General features: G+C 44.9%; 1 protein-coding gene across 3 annotated transcripts in view; it reads left to right on the plus strand.

Moving 5' to 3' along the window:
- Positions 1–12,161: 12,161 nt before the first annotated feature.
- CARHSP1 (calcium regulated heat stable protein 1) overlaps positions 12,162–18,249 on the plus strand; it is a 34,583-nt gene continuing 28,495 nt past the window's right edge. The window contains exon 1 of one of the 3 annotated variants that reach the window (XM_029576230.1): positions 12,162–12,444. In XM_029576230.1, coding sequence (XP_029432090.1) covers positions 12,426–12,444 — 19 coding nt within the window. In that variant the 5' untranslated portion in view covers positions 12,162–12,425. Of the gene's footprint in view, positions 12,445–14,198; positions 14,468–14,770; positions 14,902–18,249 lie in introns of those variants that run through there. The other 2 variants (XM_029576231.1, XM_029576229.1) reach the window with 2 other exon arrangements.

Consider the following 18,249-nt stretch of genomic DNA (forward strand, 5'->3'; position numbering starts at 1 on the left):
TGCCACCCACTCCCCCAACCAATTTAATCCACCCTATCCTTGTGATATAATTTGTACTCTGGTACTGCAGTGCCCCATTGTTTATCCTCCTTCCACCAGGTCTATGAGTTACCAGTTATGTCTACCTCTTCATTCAGTGCTATACATTCTAACTCTGCCATTTTATTTTTTAGACTTTTTGCATTTGCATATAGACATATCAAGGTATGTGTTTTGTTTATATATATATGGCGACCTCTTGGTCAACCACTAGATGGCCTTAGATCCCTGCCCATTAATTTTTTCAACTTAGGAGGAGACCTCAGTTCATTTCAGCCCCTCCCCCAAGGCTGGCTGTGAGTGGAATTCCCAGTTCTACTTGGGAGGTGGGGGTAGGAGCAGTGTGTGGTCAGTTTGAGCTAGCCTTTGGAGAGTGAGGAGATTTTTGTGTTTTCCCTGCTGGGTTGGGCCTACTAGCCCAACTTAGTGGTGTTTCCTGTAGATGAGATTCCTCATCAGTATACTCCCTACCTGAGAGGGTCTCCCTCATTTTGACAGAGTCAGATGTTACTAAGATTTTTAGATATTCAGTGGCTGGCGTGAAATCTTGCACCCTTTGGTGAAGGTCATGGGCTGAAGACCCATGTGTTTCCTTTCTAATCTAGAGAAGGAGCAGCAGTGACAGTGTAACCCCGGAGTGAGATTTTTTTGGCTTTGAAGAGAGATTTTTGGAAGTGCAGAAGGGTCTCCTTTTGTTGTGAGGAGGATTTTGATCCACCCCCTCCTCACAAGGAAGCTGGGCTTGTAATGCTGGTTTCCTGTGTGCAACAGACGTTTCCCTCAGAGAAGTAACATCTACTGGAAATATGGGAAGAAGGAAGGAAAAACCCCAGAGACCCTCAACAGGACCTCCCCCTCAAGGAATTAGGACACCGGCTGGGGCAAGAGACAAAGCACTGGACTCAGTACGTTTTCAGGTTTCAGGGTTTGTCCAATAGGACTCCCCTCACCCACTGAGGCAGTTGTATATTGAGGAGAAAATTGACAAGCTTTCACCCAGAGATTTGAGAAAAGGACACGAGCCATCATCTGAGAGACCTTGTAAATATTTCTGCAGTACAGTTTCATTTGTGGAATAGGTTTTGGACATTGATGGTGGTTTTGGAAATAATCAGTAAATTTTACTTGAACACCCAGTCTGTATCCAGCCTGTTTGTCCCAGCAGCTAATAAATCTGCAAGAGCCTCACCCACTTAAGGGAAAGCCCACCATCACCTGGGCAGCGAAGGACTGACCAGCCTCGTAGAAAGAATCCACCCCTTGCCATCTGCAGTGAGGGGGAACGTATCTGAGAAGACAGCCCCCGATAATAAATGTTTTTATGGCTCTAAAGGAAATAGCAAACCCCATGGAAAAAAAGGATTTACATACACAACCGTCCTTGCAGCTCACAAGGATAATTTGGAATCTTTTAAGTCAAACTGCTCTTTTCATAAAGGCATCTTGGCTACTCTGTTAGGATGCTCTGACTTCCTTGTTTTGTTAGTATCTTTTGAAGATACCACCCTCCGAACCATGAGCTGCTGAGTGACTCTTGGCTTTCTCCCACGTTGGAGTTTATAAGCTGCTCGGTCTCCTTTTTGAATATTAGCGTCAGCGTTCTTTTGGAATAGGCTCTTCCTTTCCCCAGAACGTTCCCAGTTTCTTAACAAATCTTAAAGCCCACTTCCCTGCACCTTCGTCTTATTCACCCATTGAGACTCCCGAGCTCTGGGTGTCTTGCAAAGTGGAATGGAGAGCATTTCTGAGAATGCTAGCCTAGAGGTTCTGGATTCCAACTTTCTACTAAACATTGGTGTCCGGAACCTCCCACCCACACTGTCCTGTGTCATCGGTGCCCACATGTACCACGACAGCCGGCTCCTCCCCAGCAGTGTCTAAAATCCCGTGTAGGATCCCGTGCTGAGGTCCGCCACCTTCGCACCAGGCAGGCAAGTTACCAAACAATCCTGGTGCCCACCTGCCACCCAGCTATCTACGTTCCAAAGGGAAACCTGAATTAAGAGCTCTTTATTTTCTCCATTACATTGGTGCATTACTTTTTTCTCAGCAGTGTTAGGCTGTCAAGGACCTGCATATCATGTTTTCATTAAAAAGCATCCTTTCCAACAAAGGGAAGGACTGGCCAGTGGCCTCAACTATTGTATTTTATGCAACAGAGGGGAATGGTAAATGGATTTCACTCCAAGGAGAGAGAGGGTTTGTTTCAGTTAAGTGCTCCCGAGATCAGTTCTAGGTCCAGTTCTGTTCAATAGTTTTATAAGCACTATTACAGAGAAGTTCCTGCAGGTGGCTGCCTAGATCCGCAAACTGCAGGGGATGGCCGAAAAAATAAATGCCCCCATAGGCCTTCACCACCGCCACTCCACCTCTCTGCTTGGGCTGTCACTGCCCATCCTTGCACCTCTGTTTCCACCTTTCTCCTGCAAACGCTGTGCCTCCCCCCCTCTGTTCCAAAGCAGGGGGAGATGCCCGGGTCTCACTGGTGTCCCCGCATGCTCCCTGCACATGGTGACTGTTGGCCACAGTCTATGCTCACAGTCTCTACAGCAACACCTCCTCTTCTCGCACCAGCTTCCTGTTACAAAAAACAAAACAAACAAACCAGGGGGAATGGCTGGCGAGGCACCAAATTTTAAAGCTGCCTAAGGAAGCAAAATTTCCCTGTACCAGCCCTGGGTTGGTAGGAAAGCTTTCTCTTATTTTTACAGATCATGCAAAGTTAACACTCCAAGTGGAGTAGGAAAAAGTAAGAATTGTTCCTCAAAATCTTGAGGAGTGGTCAAGGAGGAAATATACTGTATTCCATTTTCAAGGGATCAGTCTGGGCATAATTTACAGTTAATCTGGCTGTTTACATGACTTCAACAAAGTTGGAGCAGGGGCAGTCCAGTCTTGTGCCTCTACGGCCGGTATGGGCTGTCCGTGTGCAGTAAGAGGGAATGAATAAAGTTAGTTTAGAAGGGGAGGTCAGATCATCAACTGTTTATATGGCTTGAATGGGGCCTCCCTACTGTTAAGGTATCCTGCAAAATGGATGGACCATTCTGGTCTTTATCTGCTATCATATACTGTGTTACTATATTTTCACTCTTGATATTTGGCCATGATAGGGTGAAAGGGCAATTTTTATATAACAAAAAATGTGAAAACTTACTAGTAAAGCCAAAATTTCAAAAAAATCATGTACGCCTGGATTTCTGATGAGACCAGAAGCTCTTATTTGTCTGCAGGCATCAAGGCAGATGAGAGCTGTACCAGCAGCCAGCCACGTTTGTGCTTTTGTTTTCTGTTTTCCACAACACCTCTAGAAACCTCTGCTAGGCTATTTGCATTCCCTGGCAGGGGAGGTTCACCAGGAGACTCATGGGACTGAAAATACCAGTCAGCGTAGTTATTTCACTTCCCTTGGTAACGCGGAACAAATCTAAGCAGTTAGACCAGGTGGCTGTCAGTAAAGCAGGGAAGCAGCTAAACAAACATCTGTGGACCGCTAGAATAGTATACTGAGGCCTGACCATATAATCACCATTGGGGGAACCAGTCTCTGCTACGGTACTGAAAAGTACTGTGTAGGTATGGGAGGCAGACTTGGCCCACAAACACTGCAAGACCTCCAGAACTGGTGCTAGTTGAAGCTGAAGACTCTGCTCCCCTAGGCATGAAAAAATGCCTCTTAATTTTGTAATTGTTTTTATTTATGAATGATGAATGTGCACATTGTACATACCTTCATCATGCTAGGGAAAAAGGGGCAGCCAAGTGGATTGCATAGCTGTAATGGGCTAGGAGCTAGAAGAGCACGGTTCAAATGCTACTTCTCACTATGACCTTGGGTAAATCACTGTACGCCTGCTTTACTAAGCTTTGTCCCCCATACACAATTTAATAAATCAGGCCTTTTGTCGCCCATTCACTAAGGTACTCATTTAAATTGTAAGCTCTTTGGGGCAGCGACTCCTTGCATCTGTGCATAGGGCGTTGTACAGCATCACAGTTTATAAGCGCTGAAAATGTTTTTTTTTATTTGCTCTTATATTCCACAGTTTCTACAATGTAAATGCGGAAATAAATGCCAACACTAGATACACATTGTTAGAAGTGTCAAATTCTTACATCAGACCTAGCAATTATATATATATTTATTTATTTATGTATTAACAGCCGATTTTATGCATACAGAGGCAAGTTTTTTTTTTTTCTAACCCAAATAGTACAGCTTCATCAATTACAAAGCAAGATAATGGCAGATTACCGGCCTAGAGCACATCTAAGGACGTGAACCACAAGGAAGGCCATATTGAAAAACATTTGGTGCTTGTTGAGGAGGTTTGTTTGATAAAAGTCATGATCTAAAAATGTCTTTCCAGCCTGCTGTCTTCTACATGCCTGAAAGTGATATGATCAGATGCACTACCCAGAAGAAAGGGCCACCCCAACCAAAAAACACAAACTCTCCACCAAGCTTGGTCCTTTATTTTTTTTATGTATACCAAACTGTTGATGGTAATAAGGTTTATATATTTGTATTTATTTATGTGGAGGAGTAGCCTAGTGCTTACAGCAGCAGGCAATAAACCAGGGTTCAGGTCCCGCTGCTACTTCTTGTGACCTTGGACAAGTCACATTACTTCCATTGCCTCGGGTACAAATTAAAATTGTGAGCACTTTGGGGATAGAGAAATAACCACAGTAGCTGAATGTAATGTGCTTTGAAAGGCCAAAAAGCAGGACATAAATCAAATAAATAAATAAATAAGAGGACTCCGAAAAAAAAAAAAAGAGAGAAAGAGACTCCAAAAGACATGATATGCCAGGAGCTGTAATTGCATTTCTAAGAGCAATGGACCCAACGATCAGCTTGAAACAGAAATGCTGCAGCAGAATTACTGTTTAGAAAATGTAGGTCCCAGGTTCCGTGGCGCATGGAAATAAGATACGATCCAAACCATCCTGCACGTTCTCTTTTTAGCCCCTTTTACTACAGTGTTAAAGTGAAATGTAAGCAAATAGGCTTGCTCATTGTGACACATATATTTGAGATCGTGTATCTTTTTGCTAAAAATGTATTTCCTCAAGAGGAGGGAACGACCAAGATGGCTGTGTGCAGCTAAGTTTCGGTTGGCGACATTTTTTTTTTTTTAGTATCTGGAGTTGGTTCAATATGGGCAGAAAGAAGGGAAAGACACTTGTTTACTCCACAGTATCGCCTGGTCAGCCCCCACACTGGTCCCACTGACTTCTCTCTCTGAAGACTGGAACGAGAAACTTCGTCATTGGGCTCCGGAGGTGTGTCGGGAGCATTGGGGGGGGGGGGGGGGGGGGCAGGGTACCCATCCACGAGCATCCTTGACACTGAGATTTCTTTATCCCTGGAGCAGCGTGAACCTCCTAAGTACCCCGAGCAGTTGAGAGATCAGCAGCAGGAGATATTCCCTGAATTGGCACGGATTGATGACATCACACAGGCTGAGGAGGAGACTGAGAACCCTCGAATGCAGGGTCAAGTCGATTCAGGAGTGACGATGGTAACCACCATTCAAGATGTAGCTGGAGGTCTGGAGGGTTCGAGTCAATCTTCCAGGCCTGTGGTTCCTAGTGAAATTGTTTCTCAAGCAGGTTTGGTGAACCAACAAACTCTACAACCGGTAATTAAACCTCTAACTTCTCGAACCGAAGTAACTTAGAAAGAATGTGGGAGGCAATCACATCATTATCAGTACAAATGGCTCAGTTTTTACCTCAATCTCAAGTTCTAACCATTGATATTCAAGAGTGTGAAAAAGATATTTCCGTGGTTAAACAGAGGGTGGAAAAACTTGAACTGGGATTGTTAGTCATGCAGGATCTTGGATCTTCTTTGGTTAAAGGACATTCGTTTTTGCAAAATAGGGTGGAAGCATCTGAAAATGTTATACATGGTAAGACCCTAAGGCTTATCAACATCCCTACGCTACTACTGGATTCGGATAGAGATATCTTAAGACATGATTTTCAGAAAAGAGATGTATTGCTCTTTAATTTAAGAGTCTCTGTGCTTCTGGATGTGGCTAAGTCTATTCAGAGTAAGAGGGAAAGATTTTTGTTGATGAGACCAGGCGTTCTACACTTGGGGGTGGGAGGGATTATTCTGGTTGAATTTTCCATGTGAATGCACAGTTAAATTAGCAGGGGTTAAATAGGTATTGTATGAATCCTCTCAGCTCGCTCAGTTTATCAGTGATAGACAGGCACAAACGCACTCCTCAAGGTCCTCCTTGCTGACGGTTGCCTCTTCTCCTGTAATTTAAGTCATGTGAGAAGTAATTTACGATGGCACTATTTTCTGGTTTAGGTTAGGTCATTTTTCCTTAGGTTTGAAATTGATGCTCCTTCCTTACTGTGGACTTAAGACATGCAGTAGGTGCCATATGCATGTTTGGGTTGTTAATAAATTTCCTGTATTTGTTTTTTTTTTTTTGCCACTGCATTAATTCTAAACAAGTTTGTCTTGGTTGTATAAGTTAAGAAGTGAAATCGCTAAACGTTATAAATAAATAAATAAATAAATATATTCTCATTACTATCGAGGCACACCAGGGAGCACAAAAAACCCAAACTGTCAACTGCATCTTGCTGCTAATTATTTATTTATTGCATTTATAAGGCTCCTACACCAAGGCCCGAAGCGGCTCCCAACAAAACGTACACAAACTGCATAAAAATGTAAGACACTAGCAATATCAAATCAAAAAACAAAGTCAGCCTCATACTAAAATTGACACAATACCCGTTTAAGGCAGTTTTTAAAAGAGTTTTCAGCAACTTTATATCAACAGATCCACTGGTTACTGGGACTTGGGGAGGGGGGGGGGGGGGGGAACGAATGCAACAAATTACACTTCCAACAAGCCCTGGCCCTGAATCAGGTTGATCCGATGCCCTTCTGTATCTGTGTCCTTTCCTGCCTGCAGAAGCACAGCCTTGATACAGGAAGTGAAAGCAGCAACGCCATCCATGCACCCTGCCTCCATCCTGCATGGCTTGCAGCGTCAATGGCTTAAGGAAAGTCTAGGGAGTCGCAGACATTGTGCTTGGCCTTTAAGGAAACTCCGTACTATCACAAAGACTTCCCACACCATTTTTTTGTATTTTTATTTTAAATATAGACTTAACAATTAATTAACATGCATTTAGTTTTCACAACATTCTGTGCTATTTTGACAACCACAATATGTGAATCTCTAAATTGCTCCTAATTAAAAAGGAATAACATGGACATTCTAGCATGGTTTAAAGTGGTACGTCAACTTAGCCAGCTGGAAAAAATCGGGTAAGCTGAAAGCACCTGCCGGGCAGTCCTTGTGGAGGGGCTGTCCTGGGTTTTGCACTTTGGGGGACACATGGTAGCCCCACCACTGACCCTATAGTTTCCTGCCAACTTGGAAGTTAAGACAGGCGTGCCATCATTCCAGGGCCCCACTGCAGTTGATTTGCCCCAGACCCCGGACCTTGCTAAGGTCATCCCTGAGTACCCCCCTCCCCCCCAGCAGTATGCATCCTTACAAGAAGAAGAAAATAGCTCTTAAGTTACAATTCATATTTTCTTCAAAAATTAGGGCATGGTAGATGTCGAAGAATATTACTCCTCTGCCCAGCAGTGCAATAAGAGTCCCTAGAGCCTGTCTGGGAGTTACACACTCCTGCAGCCCTCTTATAGGCCAAGTAAGTAACTAAACAGCAGTAAGGTGGATTTGATAATAAATAACTTAACTTGTGCCCCTCCCTCCCCATCCTTGCATCTATGGATTTGGAAATGATGTTGTTTTGACAGGGAAATCGGAAATCTAAATCTAGACGTGCGATGGGACAAAATCACAACTCATTCAGCCTGTATCTGATGGCATCATCGAGGACCCCAAGGCAGATATTGGAGCCTGGTGGTGAATCCTTTTCTTCTGGCTGTAATATCCTTTTTTTTCCCTGTCCTATATAATTTATAATATTAAAGCCTGTTCATCAGTTCTCATAGGATATGTGTTACATGCTTTAGGACATATCTCAGAAACAGCAGTTTTGAATAAAGATGGACTTCTAGATTTTTGCTAGATGATTATATGGACCTGCAAAACGTTTAAGTTACAGTATATAGTGCATATAACCCAGGGTTATAAAAAAATCAGTGAATCCAAAATGTAAAAAGTATTCCAAAATGTTTATTTTTGTTTAGCTTATATTGTGACGAGTGGAATTTTTTTGTATGCTTTATTTCTGAGTTTATGGTGCAACGTTTTGTTTTCCAGCACTCTGTATTTGCCAACAAACTGCCATGCCATCACTTATGCAACAGTTTGCCCGTTCTTGGGGCTGGGATTCCTGGGTGCAGTTGCTTCATTATCTTTAAGAATTACAATATTAGGTTGCAATTTGTGAGGATAAATGCAAAAGAATGTGTTTAGCAATAAAACTAAGCCGCCCGTACAAGAAGAGGATTTTCTCTTTGCTGGGGCAGTTTCCTCCTGCTCCTGCGGGCCTCCACCTAAATCAGAACTGAGGGTTGGGACCTGGCAACTCCCTGGCAGTTTTTATATCCCCTCCCAGCTCACTCGGTTCAGTCCTCCACCGGAAACTCTGCCCCGGGGCTCTTTCTGGAACCCTACAATTGTGATCCCTACGATTTCCAACCAGATGTCACTGCTGCTGGATGACCTATGGCTCCCCCCCCATGCAGCATCCCCAGTCCAGGCCAACCAGGGAAGCGGAAAAACCTGAGACAGGAATCAAACATGCGTAAGTCCTTCCACGTGGCACTAGCAGGGAGCCACTGGGTCGAGCCACAGCTTTGCATTGCAGGCATGAAGAAGAGCTCAGTTGCTAACGCATGGTTAAGAGCTCAGTTGCAACACTGCATTCATTTAGAAGAGTTGGGCAGCTTCCTCTGCCCTGCAAAAGAAAATGTTGTTGGCGTGGCAACCCAAAAAATAAGCTCCTGAAATCTTTAACAGCAATTCATTATTTCAATTTGGGGGGGGGGGGGGTCAGGTCTTCCACTCCCTGGGCTGGTGGGGGCTAGGGGTGCTACAGAGGCAGCATTGTATGAGGGTTGAGTATTGAATAGTTTCTGAAGGAGCCCAGGTGCATGGCCTCCAGCCAAGGACTGTTATGATGACTGGGAAGGAATGTACAGTAGGGGCAAAAACATCTCCTGGTAGTTGTGAATGAATTCTCACAGTGGTGGATCCTGGTGCCGGTTTTGCTATTTGACCTGGACACCATAGGATTCCATTCTTGTCAAACCTTACTACTACAGTCTGGCTTTAAGTTAAATGATAAGGTTTGAAAGTAACAAGATAAAAAAAATCACATGCACAAATCTGGATGAATTCTCATATTTTTCAAGCCAAAATAATAGGACCCCCATTTTTAATTAGAAAAGTAAAAGTCTGGGGAGTGAATTCCTTTTTTCATTTTTTTGGAAAATGTCACGATTTTTTATAGAAATTCAGACTGAGTATATTTATTAGCGTGCATTTATTGAATATGCTGTATTTCTACTCTATAGTTTCCCCCTGCATCCATGCTTCTTGCAGTGGGTATCCTGCTTCAAACAGTTTATAAAAGAAATATAGCTCTGAAGCCGGTTCAGCTGATGATTGAAGATGTAGTTCCAGGGCAAAGGTCTCTGGGTCTGGTTCCCAAACCTGTCCTTGTGACTCTGCAGCCACTCAATTTCTTAGGATACCAGAGACAGGTATAAATTTGCATGTGTTGGGCCACCAAAGTATGCAAACATACTTTCATGCATATTCATCAGAGATTATCCTGACAACCCAGCTGGCAGAAGCCAGGGTTCCCGAGGATAGGTTTGGGCAAACCAAGACTACTAAGACTAATTTTATCATCAAACTTGGGGCTGGAGTAGTCTCAGAGTTCATTTAGAAGATGGTAGAAGTAAAATCATTGTACATTATATTATAATGATATATTTATCCCACAGTGTATGCAATAACCTTCACATTATATGCTAGTTGCCAGATTGTCTTCCCTCCACTCTCCCCCAGTAAGCACTAAAACCATCAAATATGAGCTATAAGACCCTGAAGAGCACACATTCTGCTCATCACATATTCAGGGCGGATGGAAGCACTAAGCACTAAGCAGGTTAGGTGGCTGCCTAGAGCGCCACACGTTTGGGGGCAGCTATCCAGTGCCTCCACTGGCCCTAATCAGCATCAACCCTGCTGCTTCTGCTCCTTCGGACCATGCTGGTTGGCTTGGCCTCCACTGTTCTGCCTCCAAGGAAAGAAGAGAGCCTGGCCTGAAGCAGCATAAGCAGTAGCGTCAATGGGGCCATGCACCCAATGAAGCAGCAAGGGCTGAACCCGTGGGGCTGGAAGGAGGAGGCAGTAAGGCAGAGCAGGCATCTGCTGGGTGTTGCTGCTGCTTCTTCGGGCTGTACAGGCCCAGCAGACGCTGCTCTGCCTTATTGCCTCCTTTGCCACTACTAAGATGGACAAATTTGATCTTATCCAGATAAGTAGCAGTAAGTGTCTGGCTATATTCTGATTTAGTCAGCTAAGTAGCAGTAGGCACTACTTAGCCAGATAAGTCTTAGATGGACAAGTAGTGCTTTTGGTGGGGGGGGCACAGGGACAGATATTCTAAGTATAATGAGCCGAGAAGGAAACCCAACAGCTGGTCCCGCAGTGTCATCTTGGACGTGGGCATTTTAAAATAACTGGTTGCCATTCACATGGTTTTATCTGGCTTACCCCAGTACTTCGTTAATGAAAGCCACCGGGCCTCAGTTCTAAGTCCGGAACACTTCCTCGTGTAATAAGCAATTCCAGCCAGAACTACAAGGGCCTACGCGCCGGGACACAAACACGTCCACGGTAAAATCTGAAAAAATACCCCCCCCCCCCCACCTCTGTCAGAATCCTATTTTCTCCCTGATAGGTCCTGAAAATTTGGCACGGCTAGGACACCAAAAACAACTGTTATTAAGGGGACCCTTCCCCCCCATCTTGTTCCCTTTCCCGGAAAATAGGTTAATAAAAAGCATGCTGTCTCCTGGAACCAAATGACCTGTATGGCATGGCATTCACATTTAGGATGTCCTGTTCATCAGGAGGGCTGGAGAGCAAAAGGCAGACAACCACAGTCGTCATTAGCCCACAGCGAATCCTAAGCTTGTTACGGTTTTGTAATATCTTAATAAGCAATGCTACAGGCCCTAGGTGTCAGCTTTTCCTCTAAGGTGCTTTCTGCAGAGCACGCCACTATAGTTGGGTCCTCGGTTTACTGTGTGGCGCTGTGCAGAGATGAATAACTAAAGCAATCAAGCTGGGATTTCTGTGCATGAACCCCTGGTTTACACAGATGTTCCAGGCAGATGCTCCTTGCACTTTTTTTCCACCAGAGATCCTTCTTAAAGATGCTGACTGACAAGTATTCGGCCAGCCTGGCCAAGTTCTATTAAAACAGGCAGGCGACTGACTGCCTCTCTCCCCCAGCCCAGCCTGCACACGTCCTCTCCTCTCCCTTCACCTCCACCTCTTTTTCCCCCCGTCCACTTAGTTCAGTTGGGTTGGGAGGCTGCCCTGGGACCCGCCGCTATCACAGCTGCAACCACAAGATGGCAGGGACTGGGAGCCGGTGACCGCACACAGTCCCTTGCAGCCTCACTGCTTGAAAATGAAACCCCCAGAGCAGGAGAAAATCGGGGGGGAGGGGCTTATTCCACCCCCCCCTCCCAGCAATCCATGGCTGCCATTTCACATAGCGGCAGGTGAGAATCCCAAGGTCAACTTGCCACACAGCTGAGCGATGAGCGAAAGGCAGATGGTGGAGGGGAAATGTGCAGGGGAGACCCATGTGGATGCAGGGAAGGGGAGGGTTGAGAGCCACACGGTTCGAGTTGGTCATTTTTTTTTTTTTTTTGCTGGAGGCTCAATGAGCCAACCGCAAGTCTTCCACTCGTGGATTAGTTAGTACAACAATTCGTCTGCCTTCACGCCCTGCTGTCACAGTGTGGAATTGTTTCTGTTTAAACTTAGTTCCAGAACCCACTCCAGAACACCACTCACGTACGTTTAATCCTGCAACAGTTATTCATACTTCAGGAATAACTAATCTAGGCATGAAAGTACCTGCCAGAGGAGCAAGTTAAAATGGTAGCAGCGTGCATTCACCTCCCTGTTCACTTTGTAGTGTGAATGCAAACAGGCAGCAAATCTAACCCAAAGCTGCCCACGGACCAGAATAAACCAAGTATGTGAGAACAACATTGGAGAGCAGAGCCCCTTCTCTTACGGTGCAAGATGTTAAAAGTGTGACTTTAGGGCAGAAAGTGGATTAAAATGAAGAACTAGAAAAATGAAGTTAAGTGAGGGACAGCACCCAAGATGACCATCTGGAGCCAAGGTGAGTCAGTGTGTGTGCGGAAAAACTTTCAGACAGGAATTGAAAAAAAAAAAATGGGATGGGCTCATCTATATTCCCAGCCGGGGTCACTCGAAGGCTGGGACCTCCCTGGGGGGGGGAGTTGTCCTAATGTTCCCTTCCTCTTCACCTAAGGAGGGAAGGGGGAGCGGGAAGCACGTGCCAGAGGCAGACTGACCATTCGCTCAAATAGGGCAGTGCCCAAAGGCCCACAGCATTCTCCCCTAGCCTTGGACGAGTGGTCAAGGGCCAATGACCCTTATTGCCCTGCTGGCCCAGTCCGCCCTGGCACATGCAATTTCTTATTTTTGCCCTTATGAAAATTCCAGCAAGATGAGAGCAATCTGTTTCTCTGGTTTGTTTGTTTGTTTGGTTTTTTTTTTTGGGGGGGGGGTTGCAATTTTAATGCAAAAATTGTGGTTCCTGTAGCCTAAATCCGTATGTTTACCATAAAGAAGCTGCTGAAAAACCAAGGCCATCTTTTGCTTCTAGATTCACTTTTGAGGAGGCTCAGGGAGAGATCTATGTTCACAAAAATCGAACTGTCTCTTCCTTTACTGGTGAGTGTTTATTTCTTCACAAAGGTCAATCAATTATCTGTTTTCACACAAACAATAGAATACAATATAGGCTTGATCTTACTGGAAAATCATAATCAGAACTACCGGTCTCCGACCTTCATTGCTTTATGACTAATCATCGGTCCTGTCGCTGAGAAATCTGTCTCATCAGTCTCAGATTTGCTCCCTGTTTGCATTCACGCTACAAAGTGAACAGGGCCTGAATGCACATTACTGCCACTTTAACAGGCTCAGCTCTGAGAAGACAAAAAGATTGATGAATAATCCCCCTGAAGCAGAAGTTTACTTTCAATGGGACTGTTGGGAATATAGTTAACAAAAGCAACATTTCTAAGATAAGTCAATATTGATTTTTATTTGCAAAAAAAATACATATAATCACAGGACTGATGATTAGTCATAAAGCAAGGAAGGTCGGAGACCGCTAGGTCTTATTATGATGGTCCATGAAATATTGTTGATTTTTTCACTAAGATCAAGCCTATATTGTATGTTTATTTCTCCCATACTAATCTGGTGAAAAGGCTGCACACCCAGCTTTCAGTAGAGGATGTCCTTTATTTCCTAGGCTCAGAGTTAAATTCGTCTCCAGTACTAGAAGTCCAGAAGCAGGGACCTCTCTCTGCCTTACGATTTCTGTCAGGAGGAAGAGTGGAAGAACCTTGCACTAGGAAATTCAAGTTTTTAGAAGTCCAACATGAAAAATAGTCTTACATTTAGATGCCAACATTAATTGAATGACTTCTATTTTTAACATGTAAAATAAAAAAAGTCAGAGATTCACAGTCCCAGAATTATAAACCAAAAATGCATCTGTGGATACTTACTCACCATAAGTAATAATGTGAGAAATTGTGATAATGGTTTGTTTTTTTTCTCCTTTTTGAAATAAAAAAATGCAAATGCAGGACTTTTTTCCTCGTTCATCTAAACAATGCAAATTAAGTTTTATGCAACAAAAAAAATAAGGCTAAATAGCCTGCTTTATATCATTTTGGGTATCAGACTAGTGAAAAACTGTGCCTGCGTCTCGTAACGATGCTGCTTGGCAGGGACTGGGCCGTTCACAAGTTTGTGCAGAAGATCCAGCCCCTCTCCTCCTCCCCCACCATGTGCACTGCACCTGCGGCTGCCCTCCCTCCCCTCTTCCCCGCCCGTGAACGAGAACCACCTCCCGCCCGACGCCTACCGCTGTCCCTTGTAGCCGCGCCAGTCAGCGCCGCGGCAGCTTCGTGAATAGGAAAAAGCGCAGCGAAGTCCCCCCCTCGCGAGCGAGGGGCGGAGCTCGGAGGAGGCGGAGGGCGGGAGCAGAGTCACCCGAGCCCCGCAGAGCGCGAGCCGCCGTGTGGCCCTCCCGGGAGCCTTCGTCGGATTCGGGACGGGGGAGCGGCATCTCCAGCGAGGCGACGGCGGAAAACCAGAAAGTAAAAACGGTTTCCGTTCTCTCAGCTTATGAATATGATTCTTAGCCTGATGTAAATTACCTTGGTGGAAGGCGCTGGAAAGTTGAGACCCGAGCTCGCTCTCTGGACGTCTGGGTAGCGCCGGGGGGGGGGGACAATGCAATGGCCCAGGGGCTCCGGGCTGGGAGACAAAAGGGCGGTTGCGGAAAAGCCTTGAAACTCGTGCGGCGCTGGCTCTCTTGGCTTTTCGTGCCCCGAGGGGAGGATGTGGGGGACACGAGCGGAAGACGGGGGCGCCCCTCGTTCGGAGCCGCTTTTGTTCCCAAGTTTCCAACTCTTCGCGGTTCCGCTTCGCGCGTGCCCCGTCCGTACCCAGTGGCCCTTTCTGTGTAATATGAGGACGGGAAGCTTCGTTACCCGCAGCGTTTTAAACCTGCAATGTTCCGCGGATTCCTGCAAGTTGTTTCTTTCCCTTTTACTTTCTCTCTGACTAGGGTTTGTGTATCTTTAGTGCAAAATATGTTAATATCTGCTTAGGAGTGAAATATAAGCAGGGGTGCAAATATGCATAGAAAATGTATAGAAACATTTTGAGGAGTCAGGGAAAAGCTTTTTTTTTTTTTTAACCTTTTTGCTCATCTTTTGGTTACTGCTATGCTTTTTTGTTTGGCCTTTTTTCACACTTCTGCTTTAACTTCTGATTGTAAGATTAATGGAATGTTTGGTTTGATACTGAGTGACTTGGCTGGATTCCTTTAGATTTGCCCAGTTTTACTGATCTTTAGGTTTTTCACGATTTTATTAATTGCATCAGACCCCCCCCCCTCCAAAAAAAACCCCCAAAACCAAAACACTTCCTATAAAAGAAGTACATTTTAGGTGTTTTAGGATGGATCCGCTCTGGACAGGGCATTATACTCTTAAGTGGTGGTAGCCAGGGGCAGATCAATGCAATCTGCTGCCAGAGGCGAAGGTGCCCCCTCCCCAAGGCACAATACAGGTCAAATCACCGCCAAGGCAAGGCGGAGGGAGGGTTCCCACTCGACGTCTGGCCCTCTCGGTGATTGGAAGTACTAGGAAAGAGGGATGCAGAGACGTGGCAGATAGTGTCAGTGACAAAACTCCTAGGATGCTACCCACCCTGCCGCACCCCTGGGAACCCCACCACCTGCCTCCGAGGAGATGGGTGAGGGGTCTGTGCATGGTATACTTTCTCAGGCCATTTCAAGGGTATTAGGTGCCCAGGGCAAGCCAATGTCGTCCCCCCCCCCCCCCCCCTTTCCTCTAGCCCTCCCCACACACAATATTATGCATTTATTTTACAATTTCATATTAACCACTTCCCTGACCCAGTGAGATCTTACATGAAAAAGGACATTCAGAGTATAGTCTTCCTAGTTAAAAACATCACTTACAAAATGTATATTACATTTACATGCACTGCTGTGGTGCCAACCAGAACACCCTGCAGGACACCAGACCCATATGGTATTAGACCTATTGTAAAACACAGGTGTGGGCTTGGCTCTCAGAAAGCCATGAGTAAACCGAACTACAATTATAAATATAGGCTTGGTGACACAGCCAGAACTGATTTTTTTGGGTGGGCTGTATGCATACAGGACTGAAACCTTATAGTTGTGCTCTTATTGATAAATGCCTTATAGTGCTTTGCAACAGCTGTTATGCATCGTGAGTGAAACTAAAGATTTTATCTGATTTCAAGCACTTACATACAGATTATAAAGACCAGCATTTCAAATGTATTATTTATTGCAGTTTATAAATACACAAGAATATCATGTGAAAAGCAAAGAACACGTAAACAGTCACTCGTGATAAAACAAATATTAATGTATTGTTTCATGAATCCTCTTTCTAGAAAGGCAGAGATCATTATAACTGTACTAAAATAGCAATAATTATAAGAATGGGTGCAGAGCAGACTTAGGACAATTCACATTACAACTCAACATGAAAAAAAAATATATTCAAATTCTAGTGTTACCTCAGCAAAAATAAATAATAAAATTGCTGCTCAATCCCTCTTCCTTGCTGCCGCAGGGATAGAACCCCCACGACGGCTTTGCTCCAGCAGGGCCTCTTCTGGAAGCCCTGGTTGAGCGGGCCATGGTCTCCTGGGGACTTCTTCATGGTGGCAGGAAGTGGGAACCCTGCCAGCTTCATTTTCCAGTGCTGCAGGTAGTTGGAACTCCGCCCGGTATCCTCCTTCTGTGCTGTCGCGGGTCATCCTGCTGGCGGGGGTGTGGGACCTCCGCTGGTTTGAGAACTTAAAAAGTCACTTTGAGGGAACGGCTGTGAGAGTTGCTTTTTTTTTTTTTTTTTTTGGTGGAGGGAAATCGATTGCTACCGCTCCCAAAACTTAGCCGTCTGGGGCAGCTGTCTCGCCCAGCCTCATTATAGAACCGGCCCAGGTGGGTGGTCTTAGTGACCTGCTTGCCTATTTTACACTTGACTCATAATGCCTGTTGCATGTTACTGGCGCTCTCCATTGAGAACTACTGCTTAATTGTCTGCCTTTTTTTTTTTTTTTAAAGTCTGACTTTTTGTTTTTGTGTTCTTCTGTACCAAGAACCGATGAAAATAACTGTATGCATCTTTGTTTATCCACCCTGTAAATGGAAGGCTCTTTCTACCATAGATGCTTGTGTACAACAATAGAAAACTTAAGGATGGAACCCTTTGAGCCTTGTAGCATTAACTTATGTGATGCATGTAAAACTTGTAGGACCTTTAAACGTTTTTTTTTTTTAAATGTGCCCGTGTTGCAATGTTTGTTAGATTTATGGGACCATGGTACAGTAACTGGAATACTTCCTTTAGAATCCAGGGCCGACAAACCACAAAAACTTCCTCCTGTTAATCCTGGCTAAAACCATTAGCATGTTTACTATAAATGTCACGTTTTATGATAGTAACCTGCGTCAGCGGGTAGCCTGCCGGGCCTCCCAGAGCAGCTGTGACTGGCATGGAAATTGGATTCGAACTAACGTAGGACCACATTTGTCAGGTTTTTTTTTTTTTCCTCCAGTGTTGAAAAAGGGGCTTCATCTTTTCTTCGCTAGAGTAGAGGAAATGATTTCGCTTCCCCCCCCCCCCCCCTAGTTCTCTTGTGTCTTGACCGAACGCAAGGTCCTGATTTCTGAAAGGATTTCCCCCTTCCCCTGTTATGTCTATGGGGGGGGGGGGGGGGAAAGGCACGACAAGTTTGTATGTAGTGTGAAGTTCATCAAAAAGCTTGCAATACAAATTTAAGCAACAACATTTTTTTGGGGTGATGTTGGGGAATCGCAGAGAAAAATGCAAAAAAATGCAAAAAAAAAAGGCCTGAAAATTGTCTTACAGCTCTTTATTTTCAGCACGAACTCAAAGGGGGACAAAGTAGCACACTCCGTGCACTCCCGTCTTCCCTTCCTATGCCCTCACCTCACCTCACCTCATCCATCAATTTATTTATTTATTTTTTTGAGAGTTTGAGGGGGGGGGGGTGTGTGACTGGCAGGAGTACGTGTTGTGCGTTGCTTCTCTTCCGGTGGGGTCCTGGAAATGCACGCCAGCTCTTCTTTGACTGCTAGGGTCTGGGGATATCCGTGGGCCATATTGCTCCTGCCTCTGGTTCCGCCTGTTTGTTTAAACAACAAAAAAAAAAAAATCATACGTGCATAACTTTCCCAGCATGCGCACATGGAAAAGGGGACAATGCTTGGGCATGAGTCATTCGTAGAATGTTTAATTGGAGTACATTAAGTAGTCTTGTGCCAGCCTTATTCAGGACATTGGTG

Source organism: Rhinatrema bivittatum, chromosome 14, assembly GCF_901001135.1.
Source record: "Rhinatrema bivittatum chromosome 14, aRhiBiv1.1, whole genome shotgun sequence".
In the NCBI taxonomy this organism is placed as follows: Eukaryota; Metazoa; Chordata; class Amphibia; order Gymnophiona; family Rhinatrematidae; genus Rhinatrema; species Rhinatrema bivittatum.